Source organism: Antedon mediterranea, chromosome 6, assembly GCF_964355755.1.
Source record: "Antedon mediterranea chromosome 6, ecAntMedi1.1, whole genome shotgun sequence".
NCBI classification, from domain to species: Eukaryota; Metazoa; Echinodermata; class Crinoidea; order Comatulida; family Antedonidae; genus Antedon; species Antedon mediterranea.
The window spans coordinates 27,569,462-27,596,885 of NC_092675.1; the positions used below are offsets into that span (position 1 = coordinate 27,569,462).

General features: G+C 34.1%; 5 protein-coding genes across 6 annotated transcripts; 3 read left to right on the forward strand and 2 right to left on the reverse strand.

Moving 5' to 3' along the window:
- The first annotated feature begins 246 nt into the window (after window positions 1–246).
- On the forward strand, window positions 247–3,108 carry LOC140050992 (uncharacterized). Its single transcript, XM_072096049.1, has 4 exons — window positions 247–462; window positions 988–1,822; window positions 2,127–2,265; window positions 2,390–3,108. The coding sequence occupies exons 1-4, from the start codon at window positions 291–293 to the stop codon at window positions 2,819–2,821; spliced, it is 1,578 nt and encodes a 525-aa protein (XP_071952150.1). The 5' UTR covers window positions 247–290; the 3' UTR covers window positions 2,822–3,108.
- Window positions 3,109–3,252: 144 nt separating this feature from the next.
- On the forward strand, window positions 3,253–8,570 carry LOC140050988 (NLR family CARD domain-containing protein 4-like). Its single transcript, XM_072096040.1, has 4 exons — window positions 3,253–3,329; window positions 4,001–4,560; window positions 4,641–7,362; window positions 7,465–8,570. The coding sequence occupies exons 2-4, from the start codon at window positions 4,038–4,040 to the stop codon at window positions 7,532–7,534; spliced, it is 3,315 nt and encodes a 1,104-aa protein (XP_071952141.1). The 5' UTR covers window positions 3,253–3,329; window positions 4,001–4,037; the 3' UTR covers window positions 7,535–8,570.
- Window positions 8,571–9,087: 517 nt separating this feature from the next.
- LOC140051310 (uncharacterized) lies at window positions 9,088–14,772 on the forward strand. 2 transcript variants are annotated; one of them, XM_072096479.1, is made up of 9 exons: window positions 9,088–9,336; window positions 9,723–9,947; window positions 10,220–10,295; window positions 10,713–10,784; window positions 11,045–11,119; window positions 11,566–12,003; window positions 12,366–12,707; window positions 13,223–13,402; window positions 14,077–14,772. In XM_072096479.1, the coding sequence occupies exons 2-9, from the start codon at window positions 9,906–9,908 to the stop codon at window positions 14,286–14,288; spliced, it is 1,437 nt and encodes a 478-aa protein (XP_071952580.1). In that variant the 5' UTR covers window positions 9,088–9,336; window positions 9,723–9,905; the 3' UTR covers window positions 14,289–14,772. The 2 variants fall into 2 exon arrangements, with proteins under 2 accessions (XP_071952580.1, XP_071952581.1); XM_072096480.1 differs by lacking the exons at window positions 9,088–9,336; window positions 10,220–10,295 and having other exon boundaries at window positions 9,898–9,947.
- An 825-nt stretch (window positions 14,773–15,597) lies between these two features.
- Window positions 15,598–17,945, reverse strand: LOC140051311 (histone H2A.V). Its single transcript, XM_072096481.1, has 5 exons — window positions 17,854–17,945; window positions 17,614–17,691; window positions 17,366–17,479; window positions 16,677–16,806; window positions 15,598–16,312 (listed from the first exon to the last, which is right to left on the reverse strand). The coding sequence occupies exons 1-5, from the start codon at window positions 17,854–17,856 to the stop codon at window positions 16,251–16,253; spliced, it is 387 nt and encodes a 128-aa protein (XP_071952582.1). The 5' UTR covers window positions 17,857–17,945; the 3' UTR covers window positions 15,598–16,250.
- Window positions 17,946–21,649: 3,704 nt separating this feature from the next.
- LOC140052181 (protein scylla-like) lies at window positions 21,650–25,609 on the reverse strand. The gene is made up of 2 exons (XM_072097619.1): window positions 25,189–25,609; window positions 21,650–23,526 (listed from the first exon to the last, which is right to left on the reverse strand). Exons 1-2 carry the CDS (start codon window positions 25,334–25,336, stop codon window positions 23,060–23,062), a joined length of 615 nt encoding a protein of 204 aa, XP_071953720.1. The 5' UTR covers window positions 25,337–25,609; the 3' UTR covers window positions 21,650–23,059.
- Window positions 25,610–27,424: the final 1,815 nt, after the last annotated feature.

A 27,424-nucleotide genomic window follows, 5' to 3' on the forward strand; every position in this document is an offset into this window, starting at 1 on the left:
ATCTAGATCATCATACGTACAATAGTACGCAGCACTGCAAGTTTACAGGCAAGTTTAAATAATTTAGTCCAAAATAGAAAATTAAAGTACTTAATTAAAAAAAAAATGAAACTTAATAATTCAATTATTTTTCTAATACGATTCGCTATTTGACTAATAAAGCATGGACGATATCACAATGCAAACAAGTTTTACGTAATTTTTTATGTATTGTGTTTATAATAGTGAGCAGTGATACCCGCATATCTTGATTAACACATGACATTTGCTCATTTAGCACGCGCGTCAAAATGGCCGACGAGGAAGATCAGTCGACTGTGGAAGATCGGAACAACAGCATGTTTTGGGTTTGGATTCTCTGTTGCCTAGGATGTGTATTTATTGTAATTGTCACGGCCCTGAGGTGTTTACGCATGCAAGAACAAGATGTGGATGCCGTACCGTATTCTTGTCTGTACATAGGTAGGTCTTCTTAACCCTAACATAGTTTTGATGTAAATTGGTGTTTGATAAAGTGAGAGGGTGTGTATTGAATGATCTATAAACTTAACAAGAAGATTGTGCAACAATGTGGGTGGCTATAGTAGAGACCTACCAGAGATTAAATATAAGTATGCATTTGATAATGCAAATTTTTTTTAAATCGAATACAAAATATAAATATTAATTATTTCATGCCTATTGTACTTCTTACCATCCATATTCGTACAAAACTATGATCAGCATACTGTACGTATTAATACTATTTAGAATTTACGTACACCGTTGCTCAAATGCACAACAATTTCACCCAAAGTGTATGGGGTTTACACTCTTAGGCCTATTTATTATACAGTATTTCAAATATTGAAAATTGAATGTGTATTTAAATTCTAATAAATACTATCAAAGCCAATTCAAAGTCAATAATGATAATCACACAATTAATATTAAAAGCATAATATAGACCAAATATCATTTAATATAGTGTAAATTTGATATTTACAGATAGTACGTACAGTGATTTTATTGAAGTTCTCCGGAGTTATTTCAAAAAGCCAAAACAAGCAAGCAATCGAAAACAACTCATAAGCAGCATCAACAAAGTGTGGTCACCAGATGAAAACAAAAACCCCGTACTTGTCAGTTTGTCATTCAAGACAGCTCTTGATCTCTTTCTTAGGATTCAAAAATACCCACCAGCTTCAGAAATCATTCTGACTGCCATCAACATACCAGATGTTGTTCAAATCCTCAGCCATCATGGGATTAAGGTGGTTCCAATTGATATTCATAAAGAAACTATGGCACCTAATATAGAACATCTTGATCAACTTCTGACAGAAAAGACAGTGGCTCTTATTGCCACACATCTGTTTGGTCGTTCGTTCGATATGTCAGCGGTAATTGAGCGCGCGAAGAGTCACGGGATACACGTCTTGGAAGATCGTTCACAGTCGTTTAATGGGCTGCAAGATGTTGGCGATCCTGAATCAGATCTGACGTTTTTTAGTTTCGATGTTACACAACAAAACACGACATTTGGTGGAGCTGTTATTAAAGTTAAAGATAGACTACTTTACAACAAAATGCTGAAATTATACGACTCATATCCATTACAAAAGGAGCATACTTACGTAGCAGATGTCTTTAAATTTTCTGTTATTTCTGTAGTTCTTAATAATCCAGTGTTAACCAACTTTGGAACAACTTTGTTCCGATTTTTTAAGAGAGACATGAGGAAGTTGTTCAACCAACTGTTAACTGCTCCCAGCACATCAGGTTTGATTCGAGGATTAAGATTCCAGCCTTCGAATACACTACTCTACATGATGGAAAAACAGTAAGTTAAAGCATTCAGAAACTTGATTGCATCTCTCCCGAAATCAATCATAACATTGCCTTCTTAGCCGAATAAATATATATTTATTTTCCCTATATTTCTCTTTTTCAATCAAAAATGTTATTATTGTGACGTATGTATTGGTATTTATTGTGACGTATTTGTCTGTCTGTATTGGTATTTGTTTGCAAGAAGATAAGAAGACGTTTCGTGGCCAAGTAGGCCCAATAAGGACAATGGGTTGAAGTAATATCAATGAGTACCATGTTCACATATTTGTTGAATTCTAATGTCTTTTTGATAGATTCACTTGTTTTGATGAGGATATGTTTAAAAGAGGGCGGGAAAGTGGCGAATATGTGAGTGATCGTCTGCCACAGGTTGCCGAGAAAATTGGAATGATGGCTAAGCACAAGGGTTACTGGCTCTTTCCAATCATTGTGGTAAGAAAACACGCATTATCGTATCAATTTATCAAAAACCAAAAAGTGATGTCAAAATTACTATCATTAGTCTATTTAATATTGCTATTTGTTCTATGGACCATTTTATCTTATTTTATTGCAGGAAGATGCAGAAGAGGTGACCAAACGACTTAACAATCTTGGAATCGATGCTTCACGGGAAGTTGCACATTTGCAGTTGATTAAGAATGATGACGTAGAAACCTCGGCAGACGATTCGTTGGATGTTTCCAAATACATATTAGAATACGTAGTCTACCTTCCCGTTCATAAACGTGTCAGAATTTTCTACTTAGATCAAATCCTGCTTGCTGTTGAAATAGTTCTCAATAAGCTCGCTATTTTAAAACGCTTTGATAAAGGATATGATAAAGGACATGTCGTAAATATTGACGAAATCGCTGAAGACGATATAAAAAACCAAGAGCCGTCCGTTAGTGGTGGCGGCAGGCGTGTGAATGGAAATAAGAGGAAGACCGTCACATTCTCGCCAATGGTTACTGTTCGTCGAAGTCATAGAATGAATGACCAATAATCCAAAATATAAAATAACTACACACCAGTTTCAACTAAATTCGTACGCCTGCCTAAGGAAGGATATGTCCAAAGAGAGAGTTTGTCAAAACAAGTTTCAACAATTACACGGCCGGTCACACGACTTTTTAATGCGGGAGTAGGCCTACGTTAAAAATGTACTAAGATTCCCTGGTCGTTAACGATTTATCATTCTGCCCACATCAATTAAATTATTAAAAGTTGATAATTTAAAGTTGACTTCATGGTATTTTTGTTTTAAACAATTTGAATGTACAAGTTAGACACAAGCTTCAGAGTAAAATAGATACATTTTATTCCAAATTTTTTCAATAGCGCCCTCTTTTAAATCGAGGGTATGTATAGATTTATTGGAAATTACCAATAGATGAGTCGTTCTAAAAATATCAAAATGAACCCGGTTCCGGTTCGATTCTTTCTTTGATACAATGAATCTGCAGTAGGCCTACGTGTCGGAGTGTTTTTACAGAGAAAGATTATATAATAAGGTAGGCCTAGTTGTCGGGCTAGTTGTATATGATAATGATTTTATTAAACATTTACTATTAACCGAATCTAAAAATAAACTCTATTTGTATACCAATTACTCCTTCGATTCATTGCAGGTTTATGCACATAGGTTTAGGTTTAAAGCATATAACAGGGCCCGGCGATTAATGTTATTAGCACCGTACTGGGCCTGAGGTTTTGATCATCATTACTACCGTTAGCAGTAGAAAATGTCACGTACATTGTCTCCATTCATCACAGCAAGGGGTGGGGGTGGTCGGGACTGAGACCTACGCGGACATGCAAAATAAAACCGTACTTTTAATAATTGCAATTTGATTGTTATATGCATGTATGAAATACATTAGGCCTAATGATAATTACACTAGGCCCAACTGTAGGATTAACTTGAGAGATAGATGGCATTACTTTTTTAGCATAATGTCATACAAATAAATTAACTATAATTAACAAAAGTCAGCAATTTGTGTGACATCATTCGTGTCACGTCGGATTTAGTGCATGCTTAGTTTTAAATAGGATCAACCCTCACCCCCCCCCCCCCCCCCACCCTCATTGATTATCTGGACGCAAGATGATTGAATTATGGGTAATGAGTTTTCATCACCCAACTGTTTGTGTTAGTTGTGTTTGTTGTCTTTTGTTACAGGTTTAAATCACATTGACAAGCTGTAAGTAACTTCAAAATGACTGCCGTAAAATTTACCAATGAAGAAGATTTGAAAGTTGTACTGAAAATATTGCCTGATGAACTCAAAGCTAGTGAAAATAAAGTAAAGTTTATTTTATCTGATTATGTACCATCAAGCAAAGATAAAGACTTATTTACCATCTTTCAAGAACTCATTGATCGAAGGATAATTTCACCTAGTAAAGTCGACTTGCTTTGTGAATTATTGAAGTTAGTTGGACGTGAAGATCTGTTGGCACGCCTACCTGAAGCAGGTAATTTAAAGTTGATCTCTCAATATAGACGAATGCTGGTTGACGTTGGAAATCATCTGGAAAAACACGATTGCGAAAACATATCATTTGTATACATCAACACTCACTCTGTTTGTACGCCATGGAGCCTACTATTGTGTATGGAAAGGAAATGTGTTTTTGAAGATAGAAAGCAAACTCTAACGTCATTCGAGACATTTTTGCGGAACACTGGTTGCAATCGTGCCGCAACCTTTGTGAAAAAGTATCTTGGAGATGACCCAGGTAAGCATTATACTTACACTTTTATATACTATTTAGATGTGACAATTTGGTATTTTTTAAAATCTTGAATTCCATTTCAGAAATTATCGACAGTGCTGTTAAAACTCTATCAGACAGATATTGCAAGTTCTGTAAAGTTGTGAAGCCACTGCCATGGGACTCTAGGGGCGGTTGCATGGAGCTCAAGGACATTTTTATCAATCTTAACATTGTTTATGAACATGAAGACTACAGAGCAGACTTTTCATTTCCAGAATATGACATGATGTTTGATCCTACTAGAAGCGAAAATGATAACCATTATCGTGTCTTGATTCGTGGAAGAGCTGGAACTGGAAAAACAACAATACTACAGCGAATGTCTCTTGACTGGGGTGAATCTGTTCATAATAATTTAAGTAGTAAAGAGGATAATAGCAAGAGTAATGTCAAGTATCTCAAGAAGTTTAAACTACTGTTCCTTCTGGAGATCAGAAAGTTCAAATTCGGTCAGTCTTTATTTGATGCAGTTCACAAACAGCTTTTACACGGGTTTTCGGAAAGCGATATCAGTGTCATAGAGAAGTACATAAAGTCTGATCCTTCACAGGCTGTGTTTATGTTAGACGGGTACGATGAACTCACCCAAAATGTAGGTGATTATAAGTGCGAATCGAAATTACTTGATGTATTACGATGTGATACATTTCCAAAGTGCCATATGGTGGTGACAACTAGACCACATCGATCCAAAGATTTCAAAAAAATTCATATGCTTTATAAGCACTTTGAATTGACAGGATTCACAAAGGAAAACGTAGAAGAATTTGTAAAGAGATATTTTACTAAACATCCAGAATCTGGAGAGGGATTGATGAAATACATTAAGGATGTTAATTTCGTGGAAGGTATTGCAGAGATTCCCATAATGACAGCTATCATGTGCTTTCTCTGGAAGAAGCGTTCTGCAAACAAATCTAAATCAACAGATCTACCAAAGACTCCAAGCAGATTGTATCAACAATTGTTTGACTTTCTAACACATAATTATAAACACAAAACAGACGGCAAAGACGATACATTGTGTCCGAAGCAGGTGTTATGCGATGTTGGTAAAATAGGTTTACGTGGGTTAGAGGTTGATACCGGTGGTCTAATATTTAGCTTAAAAGACAAAGATGATCCTCAGAAAATTGCTATTAAAGGTGCTTGTGAAATTGGCATTATGCATACACTTCGTGAAGAAGAAGATCCAGATGATCCATTTATGATGACAGAGGAAGTACAGTTCTTTCACAAATCAGCTCAAGAGAAATGTGCCGCCATTTATTTGGCAAGCTTACTTGAAAAAGACCCCACACAGTTTCTAAAACATCTAGATATGGTGAAATCTGTTCGGAAAGCATTAGATATGCATCTGCTGTTGAAGTTTACGTGTGCAGAGAGCTATAAAGCAGCAAATCTTGTTCTTAAGAAACTTGGTGATATTTACAAACAATATCCGCAGGTAACGTGGGAAACTTTCTACAAGGGAGATTTAAAGATTGAGGAAATAAAGGAAATGCAACAATTCTTGGAACTGTGCATTGGGTGCTATTTTGAAGCAGAGAAGTATGCCAGCAAACTTGCTTGTGATATGACAACTGTTTTTCCAGAGGGACGTATACGATTCACTGGTATTTCAAACTATACTGCCATGTCCCTTGCATATTTGTTGAAGAACACTGGTTTTATTCGTCACCTAGAACTCCTGTATCTTGGAGTAGAGGACAACACACAAATTCGTGCCCTTATGGATAAGATTCCATCTTGCAGACGCTCTTATACAGAGAAAGTCACAGAGATTTCTTCATCTGAAGGCGAAAAGGTCAAGTTTGTCGAGAGTTTTAAACAATGTATTCCAGAACAGTCTTTTCTAAGAAAAATTCCTGTAGAGCAGATGTATGGCATTTATCCAATGTACGAAACATTGACGAAATGGCAAGCAAAAGAAATTAATTTGGGAATCGTATTTGACGGAATGACAGAAAGTGTAAAATCTGTAACTATTTCAGGTATGCAAATGAAAGGACCACAATTTTCTGCATTTGTGAACATGTTAAACAGATTAAAAACACTAGATAGTCTTTGTTTGAACAGTAATGACCTTCAGCCAAAAGATTTAGAAGACATTTCTGTTTGTGTTGGTGAGATGTCGAATCTGAAGGTTCTTACGCTATCAGGAAATCATGTATCTGAGGGTTTTCCAAGTTTAATCAAACATTTAGAAGCAGGGAAGCTTAAAATGATGGAAGAATTATGGATTGAGAATTGTGAACTGTCAGCAGACACACTATGCGATACGATTGAGACATTTTCAAACACACCACACATGAGAGTCCTTGATATACGATTGAATAAAATAGACAATTCTGTTATGAAGAAACTTGCCGAAAATTTGCATTACTTGCCTCGACTGGAGATCCTGAATATGACTACGAACAATGTTGAATCCGAAGGTTATAATCCGTTCTTTGTCGCACTCAAACAGATGAAAAGTTTAAAACGACTTCACATAGCTGATAGCACTTTCCCGGGGCCACTTCTTTTCTACATTGCCACGGTAATGCCATACCTACTGAACTTGGAATACCTACATGCCTCTGGAAAAAACGTGGAAAACATTAAGGCGATTGAAAATGGAATGTTTAATGGATTCATTGGGAATCTGTCCAAGTTGAAAGAGTTGAAAGAGCTTAACCTCGTTATCATACGATTTAAGAAAGAAGATTTTCTTGCCTTGTTGAAAGTATGTGAGGAAATGCCAAATCTAGCAGATCTAAGGTAAATACAATGTATATTAATGATGCCCACTAAATAATACAGATGCGTATTAATAATATTATTACGGTTACAAAAATATATAAAAATACTATATCTTTACAGATTGTCGTTTGATCTTGTGCCCAACGGCATCGACTTGAATGGATTACCAAAAATCATAAACCTATGTTAGTTTCAAGCTATTGTTAAATGGCATTGCATGGCATGAGGTTATCATCCACGTGTGTGAAGTGGATGTTGATGTGAAGAAGAAGCAGTAGAATAGAGTCCATATAAGGCGATATTGTATTGAAAGATGACTGGGTTTATGTTTATGAGGAAAAGGGTGCTAGAATTATGATCAGACTATTCATTGTGTTGTCAATGGAATTAAACTACTAAGCTTTTTGAAATTTTCTGGAAATTCTTCTATAAATGTATTAAATGTAAGTAGTTAATGTTATCACTTTGTATGTATTTGTTATGATGGGTTTTTTTTCAAATAAATTCAAATCAACATCATGGAATACAAAAATGAAAACTATTGTAAAAATCATAATTTATAAAAGGAACTTCAGATTTTAAACATCTACATTGATAACTTACTGGTAGTGATTACGAATTGGCTATAGTTTTAATTAAATAGATATAATAGTACTTTCAGAAGTTAAACTAGATCATTTTCGGACCAGTGTACTTTTATTCTTCGAAGAAGGATACACACTTAATTGCAGATTGAATGTTACCAAAAGGCATTAAAGATAAAACAAACAGAAAATACCCAAAAATAGCAAAAACAATATGATTATTTTATAGTGATGATATGACCATGATGATACTAATGTGAATAAAAGTTTACGTCACAAAAGAGAGTGAAAAAATATATATATAATCAAATGACAAGTGGCATTGCAATAAATTAATATAGGCCTAATAATAATCAACAAAAAAGAGAAACACATTGATAATTACTCAAAACACTACTTGATAAGCCCATCATACTTATTCTAATTTGAAAAGATAAAAATAGTGATAATAGGCCTTATATGTTAAAAAGCAATAATAAAAAATGATAAAGGTACTCTCTTTTTTATATTTTGTTATTTCCAAAATAAGATAGAAAAAAGCAACGCATGCTTTCTATGTTGTTGTATTTGATTTTACTTGATGAAAGGTTAATATTGACAGGAAGTTTTTATAAAATGGTTTCAGCATATTGTTGTGTTTATCCTTTGATATGGTAATAAAATAAACCAATAATGTTTTATATACAAACGCACGTATTATTTTTTTTGTAGAGTTCTATGCTACACGGACGTCGAATGAAAATATATTTTAAATTAAATTTTGGAGAGTAGAATAAGTGGAAAATCTAGGGCATTTGTTCTGTTAGTGCCAAGTTCGATCGATGGTTGTTGGAAGAATATTGCGTTATGCATTTTGAATACTGCGCTCCAAATATTTATATTCGGGTAAAGAGGCCTACATAAATCGACAGATTTCACCAAACCCGCTCGGTAAATCGTATGATCGGTCCTTCTTCCTAATTTTTACGTGCGTCTTCTCTCGTTTGATAAATGTCATGTCTAATATAACCGAGTGAAAATATCTGACTGTCGCATTTCACTTTTGTTGGTACTAATCTCAGAGCAGACAAGTTGAAAATACACACACCACTGACTTTATTGTTATTTTATTCTTGTGAATTCTTCTATTTTGTATGCGATTCTAGTCCTATTATGCAGTAGGAGATACATAATCCACGCATTTCACACTGATTTCACAAACTCAAGATATACAAGTTTCGTCTGAGTTATGACCCAGGGGAAATCCAAACACGAATTATCCAATCGTACCAGTGTTTGTTACTGTACTACCCTGACTGCCAACAAAGACCGGATAAGGCTCATGGAAAAGGAAGTATAATATGCAATTGAACTACGACTAGCAACAGAGAAAGCACTGAAGTACGTAATAACTGGAATATATTAATTTGTAAGTAAGATAGACCATTTTATAATACAGCTATCCTGTAACATTGTATAGACTAGGCCTTATGATATTACATTCGTACTTTGCATTGGAGGAATATGATTATAATGCGTCATGAAAAAGTGTATCTGATTATAATATTTCGATAAAGATAATAATATAGGCCAATGTTAGATACGTATACTAGTTTGTAATGGTTTCACACAATGTCGTATTGTCAAGCTATCAGTTCAAATCACATCAATGGTGTATTAATAGCACAATGCACTAACAATTTCCTCGACTTGATCTATGTCGATTATTGTTGTATAATTGGGGTTTTTTAAATTGTTAGAATATTTCATATAATTTTGTTTTACTTTTCTACTATACACATTGACAATAAATAGGTATTGTACACAATAAGAAACAGAATGTATGCCACTACAAGCTGTGTAACCAATAAACAGTAAAGTATTGGAGAAAGAGAAAACAATTAACATACATATCACGTGGAATATTTCATGGAAAAAACAAACCTCGTTTATGAGCCAAGTAATCGTCAGAACATAGGGTAACAACAGAACTGTAAAATGGCCAAGAAAGTTATGTCTATGTGGAAGTCTCCGCCCACGGTAAGTTGGAATAACCCAGATCAGAGATTGTACTCATGATCTTGCGTACATTTTATTTTCTGTAAACATTGAGTGAAATAAAACTAAAGATTGGTTCCCACTAGAGACGTAACACAAGGACGTATAGATGTAACGTAAGTGATGACCAATCACAAGCGATGGATTATTACGATGATGACACATAATTATGATGATGATTATTATGACGATGACGATGATGATGATTGGATGGACTATATATAGTTTTATAATATATTTATTATATATTTTAGATTAAATTTCCTGAAGAAGATTTGAAAAAGAAGTCCAAATTTTATTGTCCATCGCCAGATAAAGAAGCCGACGATGGTCAGTTTCTTCCACTCTCTGTCCTAATTTGACCGATGGTCGGTTTCTCCCACTCTCTGCTCCTAATTTGACCCTGCCCCAAATGGCGATACCGATCGCTTCAATGACAACTCCGTATAATAGTAGTACACGTGTAGGCTTAACACGTCTTGTCTGAAAGATGCAGATTACATTTTTAATAAGAGATTCACAGATCTCAGCTCTTTTACATATTCTTGTCCTGGTTCTTGATTCCTTGTATAATGTTCAAGCCTAGTCCTATCCTAACTTGCTGCCTTTCCATTGCAATCGACAATGATTAATGGTTTTAGGTCCACTGAATGAGTACGGTAGTTAATAATCATGCTTATACATCCGATGGTTAAATAATGTAAATTTTGTGACTGGTGATCCATGTTATCGTTGTTCTTTTTTCAGTGTTTATGCCTACCAGCAAGTTTTCTGCATTCTACATTAGTTCTGAGTTCGAGAATGCCCGTGCCAAATTTTGTAAGTAGACAAACACACATTAATATTTCTAGTGGTCCAGGACCAGGTGTGGGAATTGCCAATTTGCCGACAAATAGTGTTATTACCTATACATGGTGGTGACCAATATAAGTTCTAGAACTGCATAATACTAATAGTTCATGTTGTCTATATGAGACCCCCCACTGGATACGTCACTGTTGGCGTCCAATTTTAACAACTAAAAAATACAGAATTTGTCGAATCATGGTTATGAGGAAATGGTTCATTTTATTTTTCAGTCAAGAAATACAAAATACCAGAAGAAGGGAAAGAAGAGTTTGTAGACATGTTCATAAACCCGGAAGCTGATTCCAGTAAGTTAATTCTAAAATATGAGGAAATATTTCTATTAGTAGTTGCAGTCTAATTAAAAGCAACACGTAAATGAACTTTAGAATATCGAAAATCGCAACACAAAATGGTCGTCAAACCGTAACGCCTTATATTCAACATTCTTCTCGTACGATCGTGTCATGTGAAGCGACAGTTATTGCTCCTTAACTAACTTAACCAAAACCTCTAGGCCCTAAATAACCTCAAACTATGAAAACAAAAAACACACTGGGGTTTGAAACCAAGGTCTATGGAAATCTGAGTAGCATTAACATAGAAGAGGCTACTGTACAGTGTCAGAGGCTATACAATATCTGGAATGAAGACAATAACTTCATGTTGCCTATTGTCACGAGACATGATATCTCATACGTGTATGGGGCGATATTGGCGATCAAAATCCACCGAATGATACTTTTTCTTTCAGAACCAAGACAAATAAAATCAAAACGGTTACCAGCGCACTCTGCGTCATCAGTTGGTTTCTCGTCATCATCAAGGTATAAAGAAACGCGGATGTCGCTACCAAGTTTATCTACCAGAATCCATCCATCATCGCCGCATCTTAAGATTTCGCGCAAAGTTTCAGAAGGTGCTATAACACGTGGAAGTGTTGTTAAGTATGAAGGCATTCGATGCGATGATGAATCATTTAAATCGAAAGATAACGAAATGACTGCGCAGCTTGCTGATGATATCAACGATAATATTTGCATCTTTCATCATCGCTGCCGATCCACGTCTCTTGATCAACCTCTTAACCAATTTCAGATTTTAATAGACGGTTCGTCGACCATTGTAATCGCCGACAGTAATACAATTATACTACATGGACCGAATGCAGAATCTGTTAGTCAACACCAAAGTAAGTTGTATGTTCCTTCAAGTAATGCTTACTAGGTACATGCGCTCCAGTTTTTACACCAGTTAAATTAATAATTATATCATTTTTAATTATATCTTTTAATCAAATGGGATTAACCATTTCCTTTAACCAGATATGATCATTATACATACTACCATTCTTTGGTCACTTCAATATCGATAATGCATTATATAAATGTACGGGTACCTAATCTAATCTATGAAACCAAATGTACGGTATCAATATACTCTAGAATTAATAATATAAATCATTAAATAATAAAAAGATTTAAAAAAAATATAAACTTAAATTATCGTCACTTTGTAATAGGATTTAAGACTAAACCTTGTTTGTTGACACAGAAATTGCATTAAAACTATTATTCAAAATGGAGGAGGAGGATATTATAACACGAATGGCAAATGGTCCTTTTCTGAAAGAACTTTGTAAAATGATGATAGAGAAGGAAGCAACGCCGCTGGAAATTGGCAAAGGTTGCGTTGAAGTTTGGCTAAGTTTTGCAAAAACAAAAGCACTAAAGACATTCAGGGAGGAACACAGTTCAGGGAAACTAACCAACGAACTCAGCAAAGTATTAGTTCATCACGGGTATATGGAAGATGAGAAGGAGTTGACTGTTTCGATTAAGGAGAAAACAGTTGACAACAAGAGTAGTCGTGGGAAAGATAGCGTCGTGGAAACTGGTAAGTCAGTCACATCCACTTACTGTACTCTTACGGTTTAAAGGATGGTTCTAAGCTAAGTCTTTTAAAACCCTTATCATGCATATATTTGTCAAGTCTTTTTTTGAAAGTTAATAGAGTTGGTGCGCTGACAACTGTAGTTGGAAGAGCATTCCAATGATTTATTATTCTTTGAGCAAAAAAGTCCAAGCGGCATCTACTTGATTTGGCAAATTTTTGTTTGAAGATTTTCCAAGGATGGCCTCTATAGTAGTACCCTGTGTACGTATCTTGAAAAAAAGATCTTTGTTTACTCCATCGAATCGTTTAATTATTTTTCGAAAAGGTCTCCTCTTAGTCTGCGTTGTGGAAAATATATACCGAAGGCTATCATAGCCCCATGCTAATGGTGTTCACCAGAAGGAACCATTCCTACTACTCTAGTACAACCATTAAACCGGTTTAACAGGTCTATTAATAACAATTTATTTCATCATATTGACTAATTTCTCTATGATATTACCTATACTTTGTAGAAATATTCAGCAATGTTGAGGGCGCCCTTGAGCCTATCAATTTTATGATGTCCTCTTACGGCTGTAAAGATTTGGAGCAGCTAGACTCAATCTTGTCATGCACCTACGAGAATAAAGTACCGCTTGGAGGGTTTACGGAACATTTTCCAAAGTCAGAAAATATTGTTAAAATAAAAGACGGTAAGTAGTTTGGGAAGTAAGTTTACAATGCATACGGTACAGTACAGATAACGAAAGATTATTCATACAAAAATATATAGGTGTGTTACGTAACATCCGTAGACCTACTATCATTAAGTAACGCAAGCACATTATTACCGAAACTCATTATGGAAATATAATTGTATATAATATCTTTACATTACTAGTCAAACTAAACTAAATCAGAGACACTGACTTAAATCTTGTATTTTGCTGTATAAAAAAAATGTCTGACTTGTATGTTGATTCTAGCCAGCCACGTTAGTGTGCTGAAGAAGTCCACCCTAATATATCGCTCGCTAACCAATGACCATTACCGTAAATAAATATAAATTATTTTATATAATTGTACTTTTAAAATAGGAAATACTGTAACTTGTGCTCTCTTAAGCCATTTTAAGTTATTCACAAGGAAAATTCAACCACCATGAATTAACGAACGACAACAACTAAAGTTCCAGAAACTAGTAATTTGTCCACCTAGTGGACATCGTAATGTTGTTAGTTATGTCTAGTCACGTACTTTAAACAGAAAGACAGAATAAGAAACTTTGGTTCTAAAAGCTTGCCATATTCAACTTCGCCGACAACCTTCAACTCAATAACCAAATTCAAATGCTTGTGTTTATATTTGTATACCTTTTGTTTTGTAGATGCTCCTGTATTCAACAACACGCTATTCCCGACGTTACTACATTTTGCAGCATGTCATGGACTTTCTAAGCTTTGTCAATGTCTTGTCCTTACACCAGGGTTTAGTCAAGCACTCACCATACAAAATAAAGACGGACTTACCCCAATTGAAATGGTCTCCGAAAACAAACCAAGTATCAGGACTATGCTAGAAAGGGAATCTTCTTGTTAGAGTATTGAATTGGTATAAAATTCAACAACGCTACATGAATCTCATCTGAATGCATTATGAATCTATTCCGTATATAATGGATAATGAGTGCACGTGGATTATGCAAATTATGGAATGTTTTCAACAGACTATAAATAGCTCATATTAAACCACGTTGGTACTACTGTAAGACCACTTGAGTGGGTTCTACTGCAAGACCAGCTGAGTGGGTTAGAGCTTACCATACAGAGCGCACAGTACGTACACATAGAAAAAGTGACGCTATTGTACGGCAATTACGTAACACGTTTTTTTTTTGCGTACTATTTCTTGGTATAATATATGGCCCGATGAATGAAAAACAAATCCTTAGAGAAATGTAAAGTTATATTTATGAAGAACTCTTGAAACAAAAGATCCACACGTTAAAATGCGTAGATACTATTGGAAAAATTGTCTTTACCAGAATATCATTAAATGGGCTTCTTCTTGCCTGGTCATTTTATCAGGACTGTTTTTGGTCAAACTAAATGTACTGTACTGTAAATTGGACTATTCAACCAGAGCAATGAATAAGCCATGTTGTTGTATTAATTATTATTACTGTACATTGTTTCACATTTGTAAAATAAAAATGAAAAATAATGGACTACTTTTTACCAGAATCCTATTGACTTCCAGACAATGGGATTCTGGTTATTTTATCAGGACTGTTTTTGGTCAAAGTGAATTACTGTAAAATGGCCAATTCAACAACAAAATGTTTTTAAATTTCAAAGAATAAAAACAATGGTTTGAAATGCAGTTTCATTTTTCGCTGCTGGATTTCAGGATCCTAACATTTAAACCATGCAATCAATGGCCAGATGATGTACAGCAAGTCAGAGAAAGGGGTAACAAAAGCAGGCATTATAATCATAGCAATACCCCAACATTTACACCAATGGTCAGATGTATGTACAGCAAGCCAAAGGAAAAGGGTAAAAAACATGATAATCATAGCAATACCCCAACATTTACACCAATGGTCAGATGTATGTACAGCAAGCTAGAGAAAGGGGTAAAAAACAGCAGCTATTATAATAGCAATACCCCAACATTTACATCAATTAAAGGCCAGATGTATGTACAGCAAGCTAGAGAAAGGGGTAAGAAACAGCAGCTATTATAATAGCAATACCCCAACATTTACATCAATTAAAGGCCAGATGTATGTACAGTACAAGTTCAGGTTTGTTAGCGCAGTGCTATAATTCAAGACTATAATCATGCATCAAAGTTGGAGAGCTGGAAGGCCAATTGCACAATACAGTAAACAAAACAAAGTGAATTTTCTTATATAAAATGGTCAAATTTATTCGTTTTATTTAATTCAACATCAAAACCAACAGACATTGAAAGGAGTGTCCAAAAAAAAGTCCTAACAAGTTTACTACTAATTTCTAACGTGAAGTTCTCAAACAACTTCATGTTAATCAACATATTGGCAATTCATACAAATATTTGGGAACCAGTAAATAATAAACCCAGAACACAAGTATCTTTTCACACTTATGATTGATGCGGAATGGAACAATCTATTACATTTTCCACAAAAAACAGAACATGTTTCCGAATGAGATGAATTTTGGGGGGTAAGTTGCCACACATCATTTAAAGATTAATTTACGAATCAACAGTACTATTATTATTTACAAGTTAACTGTACAACTAGTCAGAATGTCATTTTCCAGATCCTGCTACGTATGCCCAGCCAGATGATGAAAAACATACAATGATTATCTTCTCTACCTAATGAAATTGAAATATCTCTGCACACTATATTAAATACATGACATAATAAGTAAAAACTAACTAAATGGTATAGTAGTTATTTGTACAAAAGCTAATCGAATCCAACTTCCATGAAAAAACAAGCTGAATAAGACTAGCCACTGAAGGTAGTACAGTTACGTCGTCATCGTCAAGCTCCGGTCGTGTCCTTTATGATGCTTTTTGCGATCCCTTCTTTCCAATCAAAGATTTGTGAATATGTGGGATAACACCTGTAAAGAAACAAAGGTAAATTTTTATGTTTTATTTTCAGAAACAGTTTAATGTTGTTGAAAGACAACAAAGATAACTGGAAACAAATATTTGGGGGAGGAAGGAAGGAATTATTATTAAACCCATGACATTCAGAACACCAGCCTGAAGAATGTCACAGCAACAATACAAACAAGCAGCTCCTGGGCGGTACCATTCTAAAATAATTAACAAAATACTTGATCATGGGGCGTTGAAAGCAATCATAGAAAATGAGCATGGCAGTGACAATAGGTTTAAGACAAAGATGTTAATTTAAATTTAAATAGCTATTGTTATCATTGCATAGCAAAAAAGTTAAAACCAAAATAAAATGTAACCTACCACCACCAGCAATTGTTGCTTTTATAAGCGAATCCAACTCTTCATCTCCTCGAATTGCAAGCTGTAAATGACGTGGTGTTATACGCTTTACCTTAAGGTCTTTACTAGCATTGCCTGCCAATTCCAACACCTGAAAAAAACAAAATATTATAAGTTTAGGCTAGATATGTACTTTATACTGTGTAAAATGTAATGAATGTCAAAAGCATTTATATTTCTTTATTGCATTTCATTAAAAAGCAAAAAAATAAACAAAACACCCCAAATATCCTATGCTAGATATGTACAGTATTTTATACTGTGTATTGCTATAAAAAATGTAATGAATGTCAAAAACACATTTCTATTAATTTGCTCGATTGTTTTCCATTAAAAAACTCAAATATTCCCACATAAGATTTAAAGAAAGATGGGCTATTCTATTGATAGGATGTCCGTTTGGACAGTCAGTCACCGATACTTTAATTTCAGAATAAATATTCGCGCCCGAAAATCTATTCACTGAATGGTCGCTAGCATTTCACTTCCGGTAGTAAACAAAACACAAGCAAACCGCGCCATAAAATAAATTGAATTTAGCAAACCTAGTTACCCGTTACCGCTCAGTTTTCATAAACAATATAATTATAACAAAGATATAATAAACTAATTTAAATATAAGCCTAGTAGAATCAATAAAATATATTTACCTCAGCAGTTAAATACTCAAGTATTGCAGCAGAATACACTGCAGCAGTAGCGCCAACTCGACCGTGGCTTGTCGTTCGGTTTTTCAAGTGTCGATGAATACGACCGACAGGAAACTAAAACAAATAGATTTTACAATTATTTTCAGATATTTTATAACAGTGCGTGTACTTCTTGCTACAGTGAATTAAACATTCACACAGTATATATAAGGCATACAGACATAGTCTAAAACAGAAGTTTTAAATACCTGTAGGCCTGCCCTTGCAGATCGTGATACGGCTTTCGCCTTGGCTTTTCCTGAGTCTTTACCAGCTTTACCTCCAGCCTAGAAAAAAACGAGATATTTTTCTTCAATCATTGCAATTACAAAAAAACTAAAGAGCGCATTTTATAATCTTATTATCACAGAAACCGTTAATCATAAAAAAAAATTCGGATGGCAACTATGTCCTTTACAATAAATCGGATTGAAAAGGGCTCTACTAACCATTTTTTCGGTATTTCTGTCAACCTCGAAAGTAAACCGCCAACAGACAACGTACAAATGGACGCGCAAAAACCCGTCAGATGCTATCAATATGCTAGATTATAAGCCAATGGTTGCATGGCGGGAATGTAAACTGTCCAATCACAACACAGATATGCTAATGAATATTCATTATTTGCCTAATGAGGCAGTATTGAAAAGGATGGCGCTGTTTTCCTTTGTTGTAGGTTTTGTTATTCAAACGTAAAATAACAATAGAATAGAACTAAAAAGCTATATTATTGTAATTGCTGTGAGCCAGGTCCTGTTGTTTGTAGGCCTATTATATTTGTCTATGAAATCTATCTGTCTATTGTGAAACCTATTGGAGTATGGTCAATATTTAACGAGATAATAATGGGATTAAAAGTAGACTGAGTCATATTTTTACCCCTCCCATTTATTTGTGTTGTTGGATCAAGAGTTTTTAGATACTTTTTCAACAAGTTTGTTTTTATGCGTTATAAGTTCAATTTTAAATAAGAATTCAAAATGAAAATGTTCTGGGACTGAATTTTACAACACAAAATAAAAGAGAGAATTTACTGGGAATTAAAATAGGCAACAACATAGTATTTACATTGAAACATGAGTCAAATAAAAGTTTAGAATCTGACGACTGATCACTGCCTAACATTTCACTTCATTTCATTGATGTCATTGTCTACTGTAATTATAATTATATTTATAAACATTCAGAATGTATACCCAGGGAGTTATGATATGTATACATATATATATGAAATTAAATAAAAAATAATTTGTTTTGGATAAATCAGTAGCACTCAATAAGCGGTGCATCCATGAAAAATAAATTTTTACAGAAAATACAAATCTATGCAAAACTGTTACGTTATAATAGCAGGGAGTTGTAAATTAGCAACTCCCTGTAGTAGGATAGCGCGCCCTACGCCTTCTTTTCCCGCCAGTTCATCTCTCTCTCTCAGTTCTCCCAGAATGTAAGTCTCAGCTGGGGTTGCCTAGTTTCCAAAGAGGTGAAACAGATAATAAACCGGCAACAAAATACTATTTCAAATTCGTTTTTTTTTAGAAACACTGACATTGCACAATTTTCACTCTTTTTCACGGACACGGCTTCTTCCAAACTCGTGTTTGCTTATCTAAAAGAAAATTGTTTTTAACCTTATATATTTATATTTTAAGTTTTCTTCCACCGTTCCATTTTTAGTCAGTTGGCCTAAGTTTCCCTGTTGCTTTTTTTTTTTGGCTTTGCCTTTTCAATTTATTATTCATTGTTCTTCATTTCCTAATTGAAAGAACAAGGAAGAGTGTAAACTTCCCCTGGAAAGAATAAATATTTAGTTGAATTCAATTATATGTGTTTCCATCCCTTTTTTACAGGCCTACCATTTATGTTGTTCCGAATTGTAGGCCTCTAATACATGCGGGCATAAATTACTACTCATTTTTGTCATTTAACATAATTCGATTCATGCCATTAATTGTCATCATTTTAAACGAACTACATTTGAATTTAACAGTAATGTAATTGAAACTATTTCCTATTCCTTTTTTTCTAAAACTGAATACTCGTTTAACGTACACCAAACACATCTACGGTATATCATAAATATTATATATCGCCCCCTGGCGGCGGACTATACGTAAGGCTCTATTATTATTAATCATCCTGTTGGTTGACTATTCAACACACTCTGCTGTTTTCGATAGTTTTCTTTTGAAACATATTAATTTTCTTTCAATTTGTAGTTATTGTCCTGTAAATCTCATTTAATTCCATTCAGATCATTGCCGGCCAAGATGAGCTTTATTATTTATTATAATTAAATAACACTTAAAAAATATTGTCACCCTGAAAAACCAAAAATTGGATCTAAAAAAAAATTTACCTAAAAAAACTGTAATATTTAGCAATAAATTCTGGTTGAATTTAAGCATTTACTATGTAATTTTATAATTGAAACATTATTTATATATTTTTATTTTACGGACTTTATTAAAACTATACAATAATAACCTATTCAACGTCTGATTTAATTAATCCTTATTTTTTTATGTTTTTGGGGGACAAATACATCTTTAAACAACAAAAACAAGTGTAATAAACAACTTTCAAACGTTTCCTTTAAGCAAATCATTTTCTGTTGATGTCAGCATGTTTTTTGTTTATCGAAAACTTATTATTTTTAATTTAAAGTGCGTTAAGAAGAGTTGTATGCGCTTCTTATAATAAGTTCACATTTATTATCATTATTACTACTAATACTATTGTTATAAATATAACTATGTACAGTTTAAATGCCCTTGTTAAATTAATTACGATAAACTTGATGTTACAATACATTGCATTTAAATTGTTAAAAACAACACCTAGTAGAGAGTCCTACGCTTTGAGTAAATTAAATAATAAGTGTCTACCTTTTTTTAGACCAGTAGTATTATGAGCTAATATAATTTAGAAATGCCGCCCTCTGTAATGTAAGTGTCACAAAGTATCTTTGGTGTCACTGAACCCATAGAGATATTAATAATATCTCTATGCTGAACCAAAACAATTTTTGACATATTGCTATTAAAAAATAAAAAAAATAATTCATCTCTTGATTTATTTGAATAATAAGTTCATTTCGACAATGATTATGGACTCGTCGACAAGACTCTATTCGGTCAAACCAGGGAGTTGACTCCCTGGTCAAACCATCAAAACATCGAGTGACAGACGATAACTCTCATTCCTGGAAACCTACTGTCAGTCACACGCACGTCATGTGAGCCATGACCAGCAGCTGACCACACCACACGTGCCTATGTGACGTTACTGTACATACTACCAGTACTGTATATGTATTTGATATAGTCATACCATAGAGAATGATATTATTCACTATTGTTCACTATAATATCTCTATGGTCATAATTAGTAATAAGTACCTATACTACTTATTTTATCCATGATGAATCCAATAATTTCCGTACGAGTCTTTTCATGTTTAGTACTGTTGGTGTTACTTTAGTGGAGATGGATAGCCGAGTGGTTAGGACACCTTGAATGAACACGGACTCACCATACCTTTACTGTACTACATTTTATGCAATGTTCTTTTAGATTTTAATGAATAATATCGGTAGGCCTAATAGGACTTAATCAGGAAAAAGTGAAATTACATTCTTCACTGACACTGGTGGTAGAACCAATACAAGAACCATGTGGTAGATCCTGCCTACGTGTAATATTACGCAACCGTTGTACACGTGACGTACGAGATACTAAAGCTTGGTTCCCACTAGCGACGCAACGCAAGGACGTAACACAACGCAAGTGAATTGACCAATCACAAGCGATGGCTTATTCGCTTTTGATTGCTAACTGTCTATAACTTCGCTTGTCATTGGTTAAAACGCTTCCGTTGCGTTTACGTCCTTGCGTTATGTTCTAGTGGGAACCAAGTTTGAGAGAGATATTGCAAAACGGTACTATGCTATTGCTAAGAACGATTTATGTTGGCCTATAGAGAATCCTTTCAGATTATTCCAGTAAATGTCATCAGAAGTCACTTCCTTATAACCCACATATCTATACTTCCAATTGTCTTGTTTATTGTACAACTTCGCCGTTGAATGGCTTATAAACCATTTATTCATTTCCACATTACTAACTAATCATGATGTATTGTTGAAATTTCTAAGAAAAATGGTCATTTAGACCAATCCTTCTATCAATTTCTCAGAGGTACGGTCAGAAGAAATCTAGACAAAACACTATTTAAATATTCATGTTTTTCTTTATTATTTGTTCAAACTTCAAGGCTAACCTGTATGCATGACATTAACTTCTAATCTCAATTTAAAACCATAGAAGAAATAATGCAATATTATTATTACAGTAATATTTATTATAAATAGGGTATTGCAAATGCATTCATTGAGGAGTCAATGATACATTATTTATACTAGATTAACTGGGTCATGGTATTACCACAGTATTCTGGTGTTGTCCTACTCCTATATTGCATTAAGAATATCTGTAGGAAGGGAAACCCCACACAACACTGAATATTAACAATGAGATGAAAAGGTTACAGAACAGGGCAACATAGCAAACTAGTATTCAATATCAAAAATACTTATCAATATACTAGCAGTACTGTGGTTAACACACCATAAAAATAGACTAGGGCAGTACTGTGATAATAATAATATAATAATAATCATACATTAACACAAACCTAGACAGACACCAATCAACTAGCTTATTTAATATTGCAAATTAAATTCATTTTTGCTATTTCAGTGAAATGACAATGTTACTGAATATGGTCATAAATATTTACTATTTTTACCATTGTTGGTCAGTACTGTGTGTTGTCCTAAGGTGTGTGGAGACAAATTTTTTTAATTAACACAAAGGTATACAATCTTTGAGTATGAGATATACCCACCAGGTGTACTGTAAAAGTATTTTAACTTATCTACCAAGTTTCGTCCAGCAATGCTTGGGGCATGAAAAGGTACAGTACAATGTTACATATAATTCCACTAATTAAGTTCGAAAGCGTATTACAGTATTACTATTAATATAGAAAATTATTTTAACAATAGCTCAGCTGTGGCTAATGACACAGGAGGTTTACAGTAGACAAATTAGCTAACAATGCCCTCTCATTGTGAAGTTGGACCCTTACAATAATACAATGAATTTAACCACACTCTAAAGAGAACACGTAGAAACCTCTCTAGAGGTGGAAATGCAGAGAAATTCTTCATCATGCCAAAACCTAATCATTTCATACAAGACGCAATTTTAAATTACAACTTGCACGGCATCTCTTTTAGTTAGTTACCAATTTCCAATATAAATAGAATTTCAATTTAATATAGAAAAAATTCAAAATAATAACCTTGTCAATAGAAAAGTATCAATTCATAAAAAAATAGTAAAAAACATAATCTAAAGTTGAGAAGGTGCGACTGTGTATCTAAAAAATACCCTCACAATACCAATACTGACATTTCTTGCACAATAGTGCTATACAAAAAAATAAAGCTTTTTCAAACATTGTTTCATATCTTCAAGTTCAACACGGCTTTTCTTTTACGATCTCAAACAATAAATGTGAAATAGGACCGTCGTTTATATTAATGCCGACAACATCTTCACTATAATATAGCAATATACTGGTAACAATCAAAATTCCGATATCCGTCTTCCTCGTCGATATAATTTGTTCTTTGTGATCTTAAATCCGGGCCGTACAGTTGTCGTTGGTTCCGACCAGCTTCTAAATAAAGCTGGCAATTTTTTTACCAACCACTTTTGCGAGTCTATGTGCAGAATGAGTGTTAATTCAAAAGTTGTGACAGTGTTTGGATCTACTTGCACTTTGCCGACTTTCTTGCACATTGTCCCGTCCTCGAAAACGATAAATAACGTACATCCACGGATGCCGCACGGCTCGTTTCTCGACATACGAAGAGTGTCCTGAGCAACTTTACTCGGAAGATCGCACGGGATGAGTAATCTTCCTTGCACATGTTTTTCACGCACACATTTGAGTTCACTTAAAATAAGTTCTGTAAGATATTGCGACATTTTCTTCTCATTTAGATCTTCTTCAACACACATATGCTGTGCTGTATTTGATGCTTTAGAATCTGTAATGACAAAACGTTGAACCAGTTAGCATACAACAAAATATTCGGATATCAAAATCATGCAAAAGTTATATACTGTACAGCATAATCATTGACAAATCTAGAAATACGAGAGCAAAATTAATATCATCTAATTACTGTAGTTTAAGTAGCTTTCACTGTGTATCACATGATTTCCTCATGTGCTGATGAGTCTTCCTATCTGCATAACAAATACAACAGCGGTTGAGACCCAGTAAATTTTTACAATTTCTATAAAAATCAATCATCTGCCTTATAAATATAAATGTCAATTGAATCTTGTGGCCTTTTTAATCATAATGACAATATATATTATTCAACTATCCCGCAACTATAAAGTAAATTTATTTTCACTTTATACATCTAGTAGTAGTATGTTATAACAAAAGAACAAAAATAGCTAGTTGTGCAGAGCATTGGAAGGCTACCGATGGGAGAATAATAATAATGTACGAATTCATTGCATTATGACTCACACTTTCCAGGGTACAGAATAAGATTACCTAGCAGAGTGGGAAATATAATACGATGTACGAGTATTGTGTTGATGAATTTTCAAAGCTCATAAACATACAAATACTTGCAATTTTAAATTGACAGGAAAACTAAGAGCTGGCAGTATTTTGCAATAATTTGCAAAAAATTGTTTTACTCATTTTTATGTTTCATACATTTGCATTGTTCGACAAGGTTCAAAGGTGTAAAACACTTCATATTAATTTCATTATATATAACTTTGACCACACTTGCCTTTTAAGATTACATCTAGTTAGGTGAAAATTCAGGAGAAAAATCACAAGATTAAAGCGAAAAAATATTGATCATTTGACCAAATTTAGTGTACTTCACCTAATGTTAATTAATAGCTGGTGTTTGGGTGCAAGACATTGACCTGCTATAGAAAAATTAATTAAAACCTGGATAGTTGTTTTATGGTTGAAATCATGTTTAAATAATGTTGGCATTTGATTTGAATTGTTAGAGCACAATACTACCACCGTTACTATCTAATAATATTTTAAGTGTCAATGTCAGTAACAATAGCAGCACTATTTAATAATACAATTATATTTTTAGACAGTAAACACAATTGAACATTCTAGAAGCAAGTAAAGTACACACTACGTCCCTGTACTTTCCACACATAACTGTAAAATTGCACAATATTAACAATGGGCATTTCTAACCACAAACAAAAGGTGTTTTCCCAAAAAGACTCAACAGTGTATGAATCACCATTCACCGGCTTAAGTTATATTCACATGGTGAGCAAATGAAAAATGTCAAACACAATTTCTATTTTAAAATTAGTTAAAAAACAACAGATTTTATTTAAAAATAAAATTTAAATAGGCCTATATAGCCTTAGCCTAGGCTTATATTAGTATTACCTAGTCTAGTCTTTCTACTAGCCTAGGGCCTAGGCCCTAGTAGATCAGTGTAAATCGGGGCCAGGCCCAGCTCTGTTTTTTATGGTAGGCCTAGGCTAGTATACTAGGCCTAGTGCTAGTCTAAACTAGGCTTACTCAGAGTCAAGCAAGACCTTATTATGCCTCAGGCTCCCTGTTTTTTTTTGGATAAAAATTGTTTCTTGAATTCAGTCAAATTTCAATCATCAATAATGAAATAAAAAATACGTACCATTCTCATTTTCAAAGTTTTTGACAGTTTCAATAATTGAGAAAGAAGGCTTCGATCTTTCCTTGTTGTCTAGCATCTCATAAATTTTCATCGAAAGTTTTTTTAGAGGAGCACTCCTGCTTGCCTGGTCTAGACCATCCGATCCCATCAGCGACCTCGACGGTATGCTTCTCTGCTTTCTTGAGATTGATAGGCCTAGCCTAAATGTATAATATCCGGATTTGTTTGAAGATTCTTTAGATACGTAAATATTTCACAAAAATACCATCATTTCTGCAATAAATTGCTAAAAAAATTCTTAAATTATAAAAAGATTACAAGAGGAATCTCCATCTAAAATGTATAGTAATAGCGCTACCGAATTAGATGTGTACTCTGTTGAGTGTAGTGTACGTAGCTAGAGCAGAGAGCTCCTGCAGAAAACAGCTGTTAAAAAGAGGGGAAAACCATTTATTTGATTATTCATGAGGAAATTTGCATGTTATCTTTGACCTTCAAATCTAACACTTGGGAACGCCCCTGGAAACAATTAAGCCAATCAGAACAACGAAAAGAAACCCTATCTTGAAATTGCGCAACCATGATTCTTTTTGATTGGTTAGAAATATGAATGTGGTTGACGTGCAATTTGTACATTAATAAACCAGGGGTTAGAGGTCTGAGTGGAAACAATCTTTAACCCTGGGACAATGAACCGGAGTTTTCGAGTTCTTTGTCATATAATCAAGCAATTTTACGTGCAATTTTTCGCAATCGAACATGTTTACTGCTATTTCGTTTCAGAAAAGCAAATAATAAGTCATTACTGGTCATATACCCTATCCCACCAACACAGGGACAGACAATATACTTTTTAATTTAATATATAATAATGTTTAGATATTATTCTTTGTTTGTACAATATACCTCTACTGTAAAACATAGTATATTTATTATTTAATAATCAACCATATAACTTACAAGAAATAAAAAATACAAATTAATAAATGCATATAATTCCAAATAAAATTGACAAAAAAGGAGGCTTACTTTCATTTTTCGGAGAAATAATCCAGATACTTTCAGAGTTAAGGCTGGTATAATCACATCGACGCTATCAATTTGCATACTGTAGTAGGCCCTAATAATTTGATACGTTATTTTAACTCTTTCTGACAAAAAGTTTGTTTACATTCGCTTATTGCCACGTAGGGCCTAGCCTAGAGGAAGGAAGTTAGTTGTTTTTTTTAAAGTCTGAATTAATCAAGTGGATTTTATTTGCTTCTATCATTTATTGTCATTGTTGTGTGATTATCCATTTTTCGAGTTGCAGTGATTTGAAGATCATCTTTTACTATTTTAGGTCTACTTCAGCTAATAGTCATTCAAGCCGACGCTAATTGTAAAACTTAATTTGAATTTAGGAATATTGTTATTGCGCGGCTGCTTCTTCTCATATTGGACTACGGCGGCCTTTTCAATTTCTATACTTACATCATCATCATCGTGCTGCTCTGCTTAATTCTCCGACTTGGTAACACGCATGCGCCCTCTGAGTAAGAAAGGTGCCTGGGAGAATATTGATCAGCTGTGCTGCTGCTAATAAATAAGCATGGCCAAACGTGTGTTCAGACACATAAGCCTTTATTCACAAAATATCGATGCAATCATTACTCCATGATGCAATGCAATATACAGTATTTAGGTGATCTCATTTTAACTTAACTTTGCATGCCTATGTGTTCTTAACTCCCTGATATATAAAAGTAAACCCATCAAGCAAGGAGTTAGCAAACCGTATAATTATTATGTGTTGCAAAAATCTCCGGAAAATGTAGCCTACTAGTACTACTTTAAAAAAAATCATTTTGAACTTAAAAGGCATGATGGAAATTTCCCTTTTCCATTATTTAAGAGAACAATGGATAAACAATTACCATTATGTTAAATGACCATGTGCATCCTTAGAACTGTCAGAGAGAGGTTCAATATCAAGGGTATTCTTTTTATAGCCTCGCTTTCAGAACTGTCAGTTGTCAAGGATATTCTTTTAATAGCCGGCCTCAAAGGGGCATTAATCACATGACAATGGCCCTATGGTCTACTGTGACCATCATGTGCGCTATGGTCTATTCCACGTGAACACCTCTTCTGCTCATGACCGGCCATTAGGATGGATATATAGGCCTATTGTTTATACGTGTAATTGAATAAAACCCACTAGCTCAGTAGTTATATTATGGGTTCAAGCTGTTTC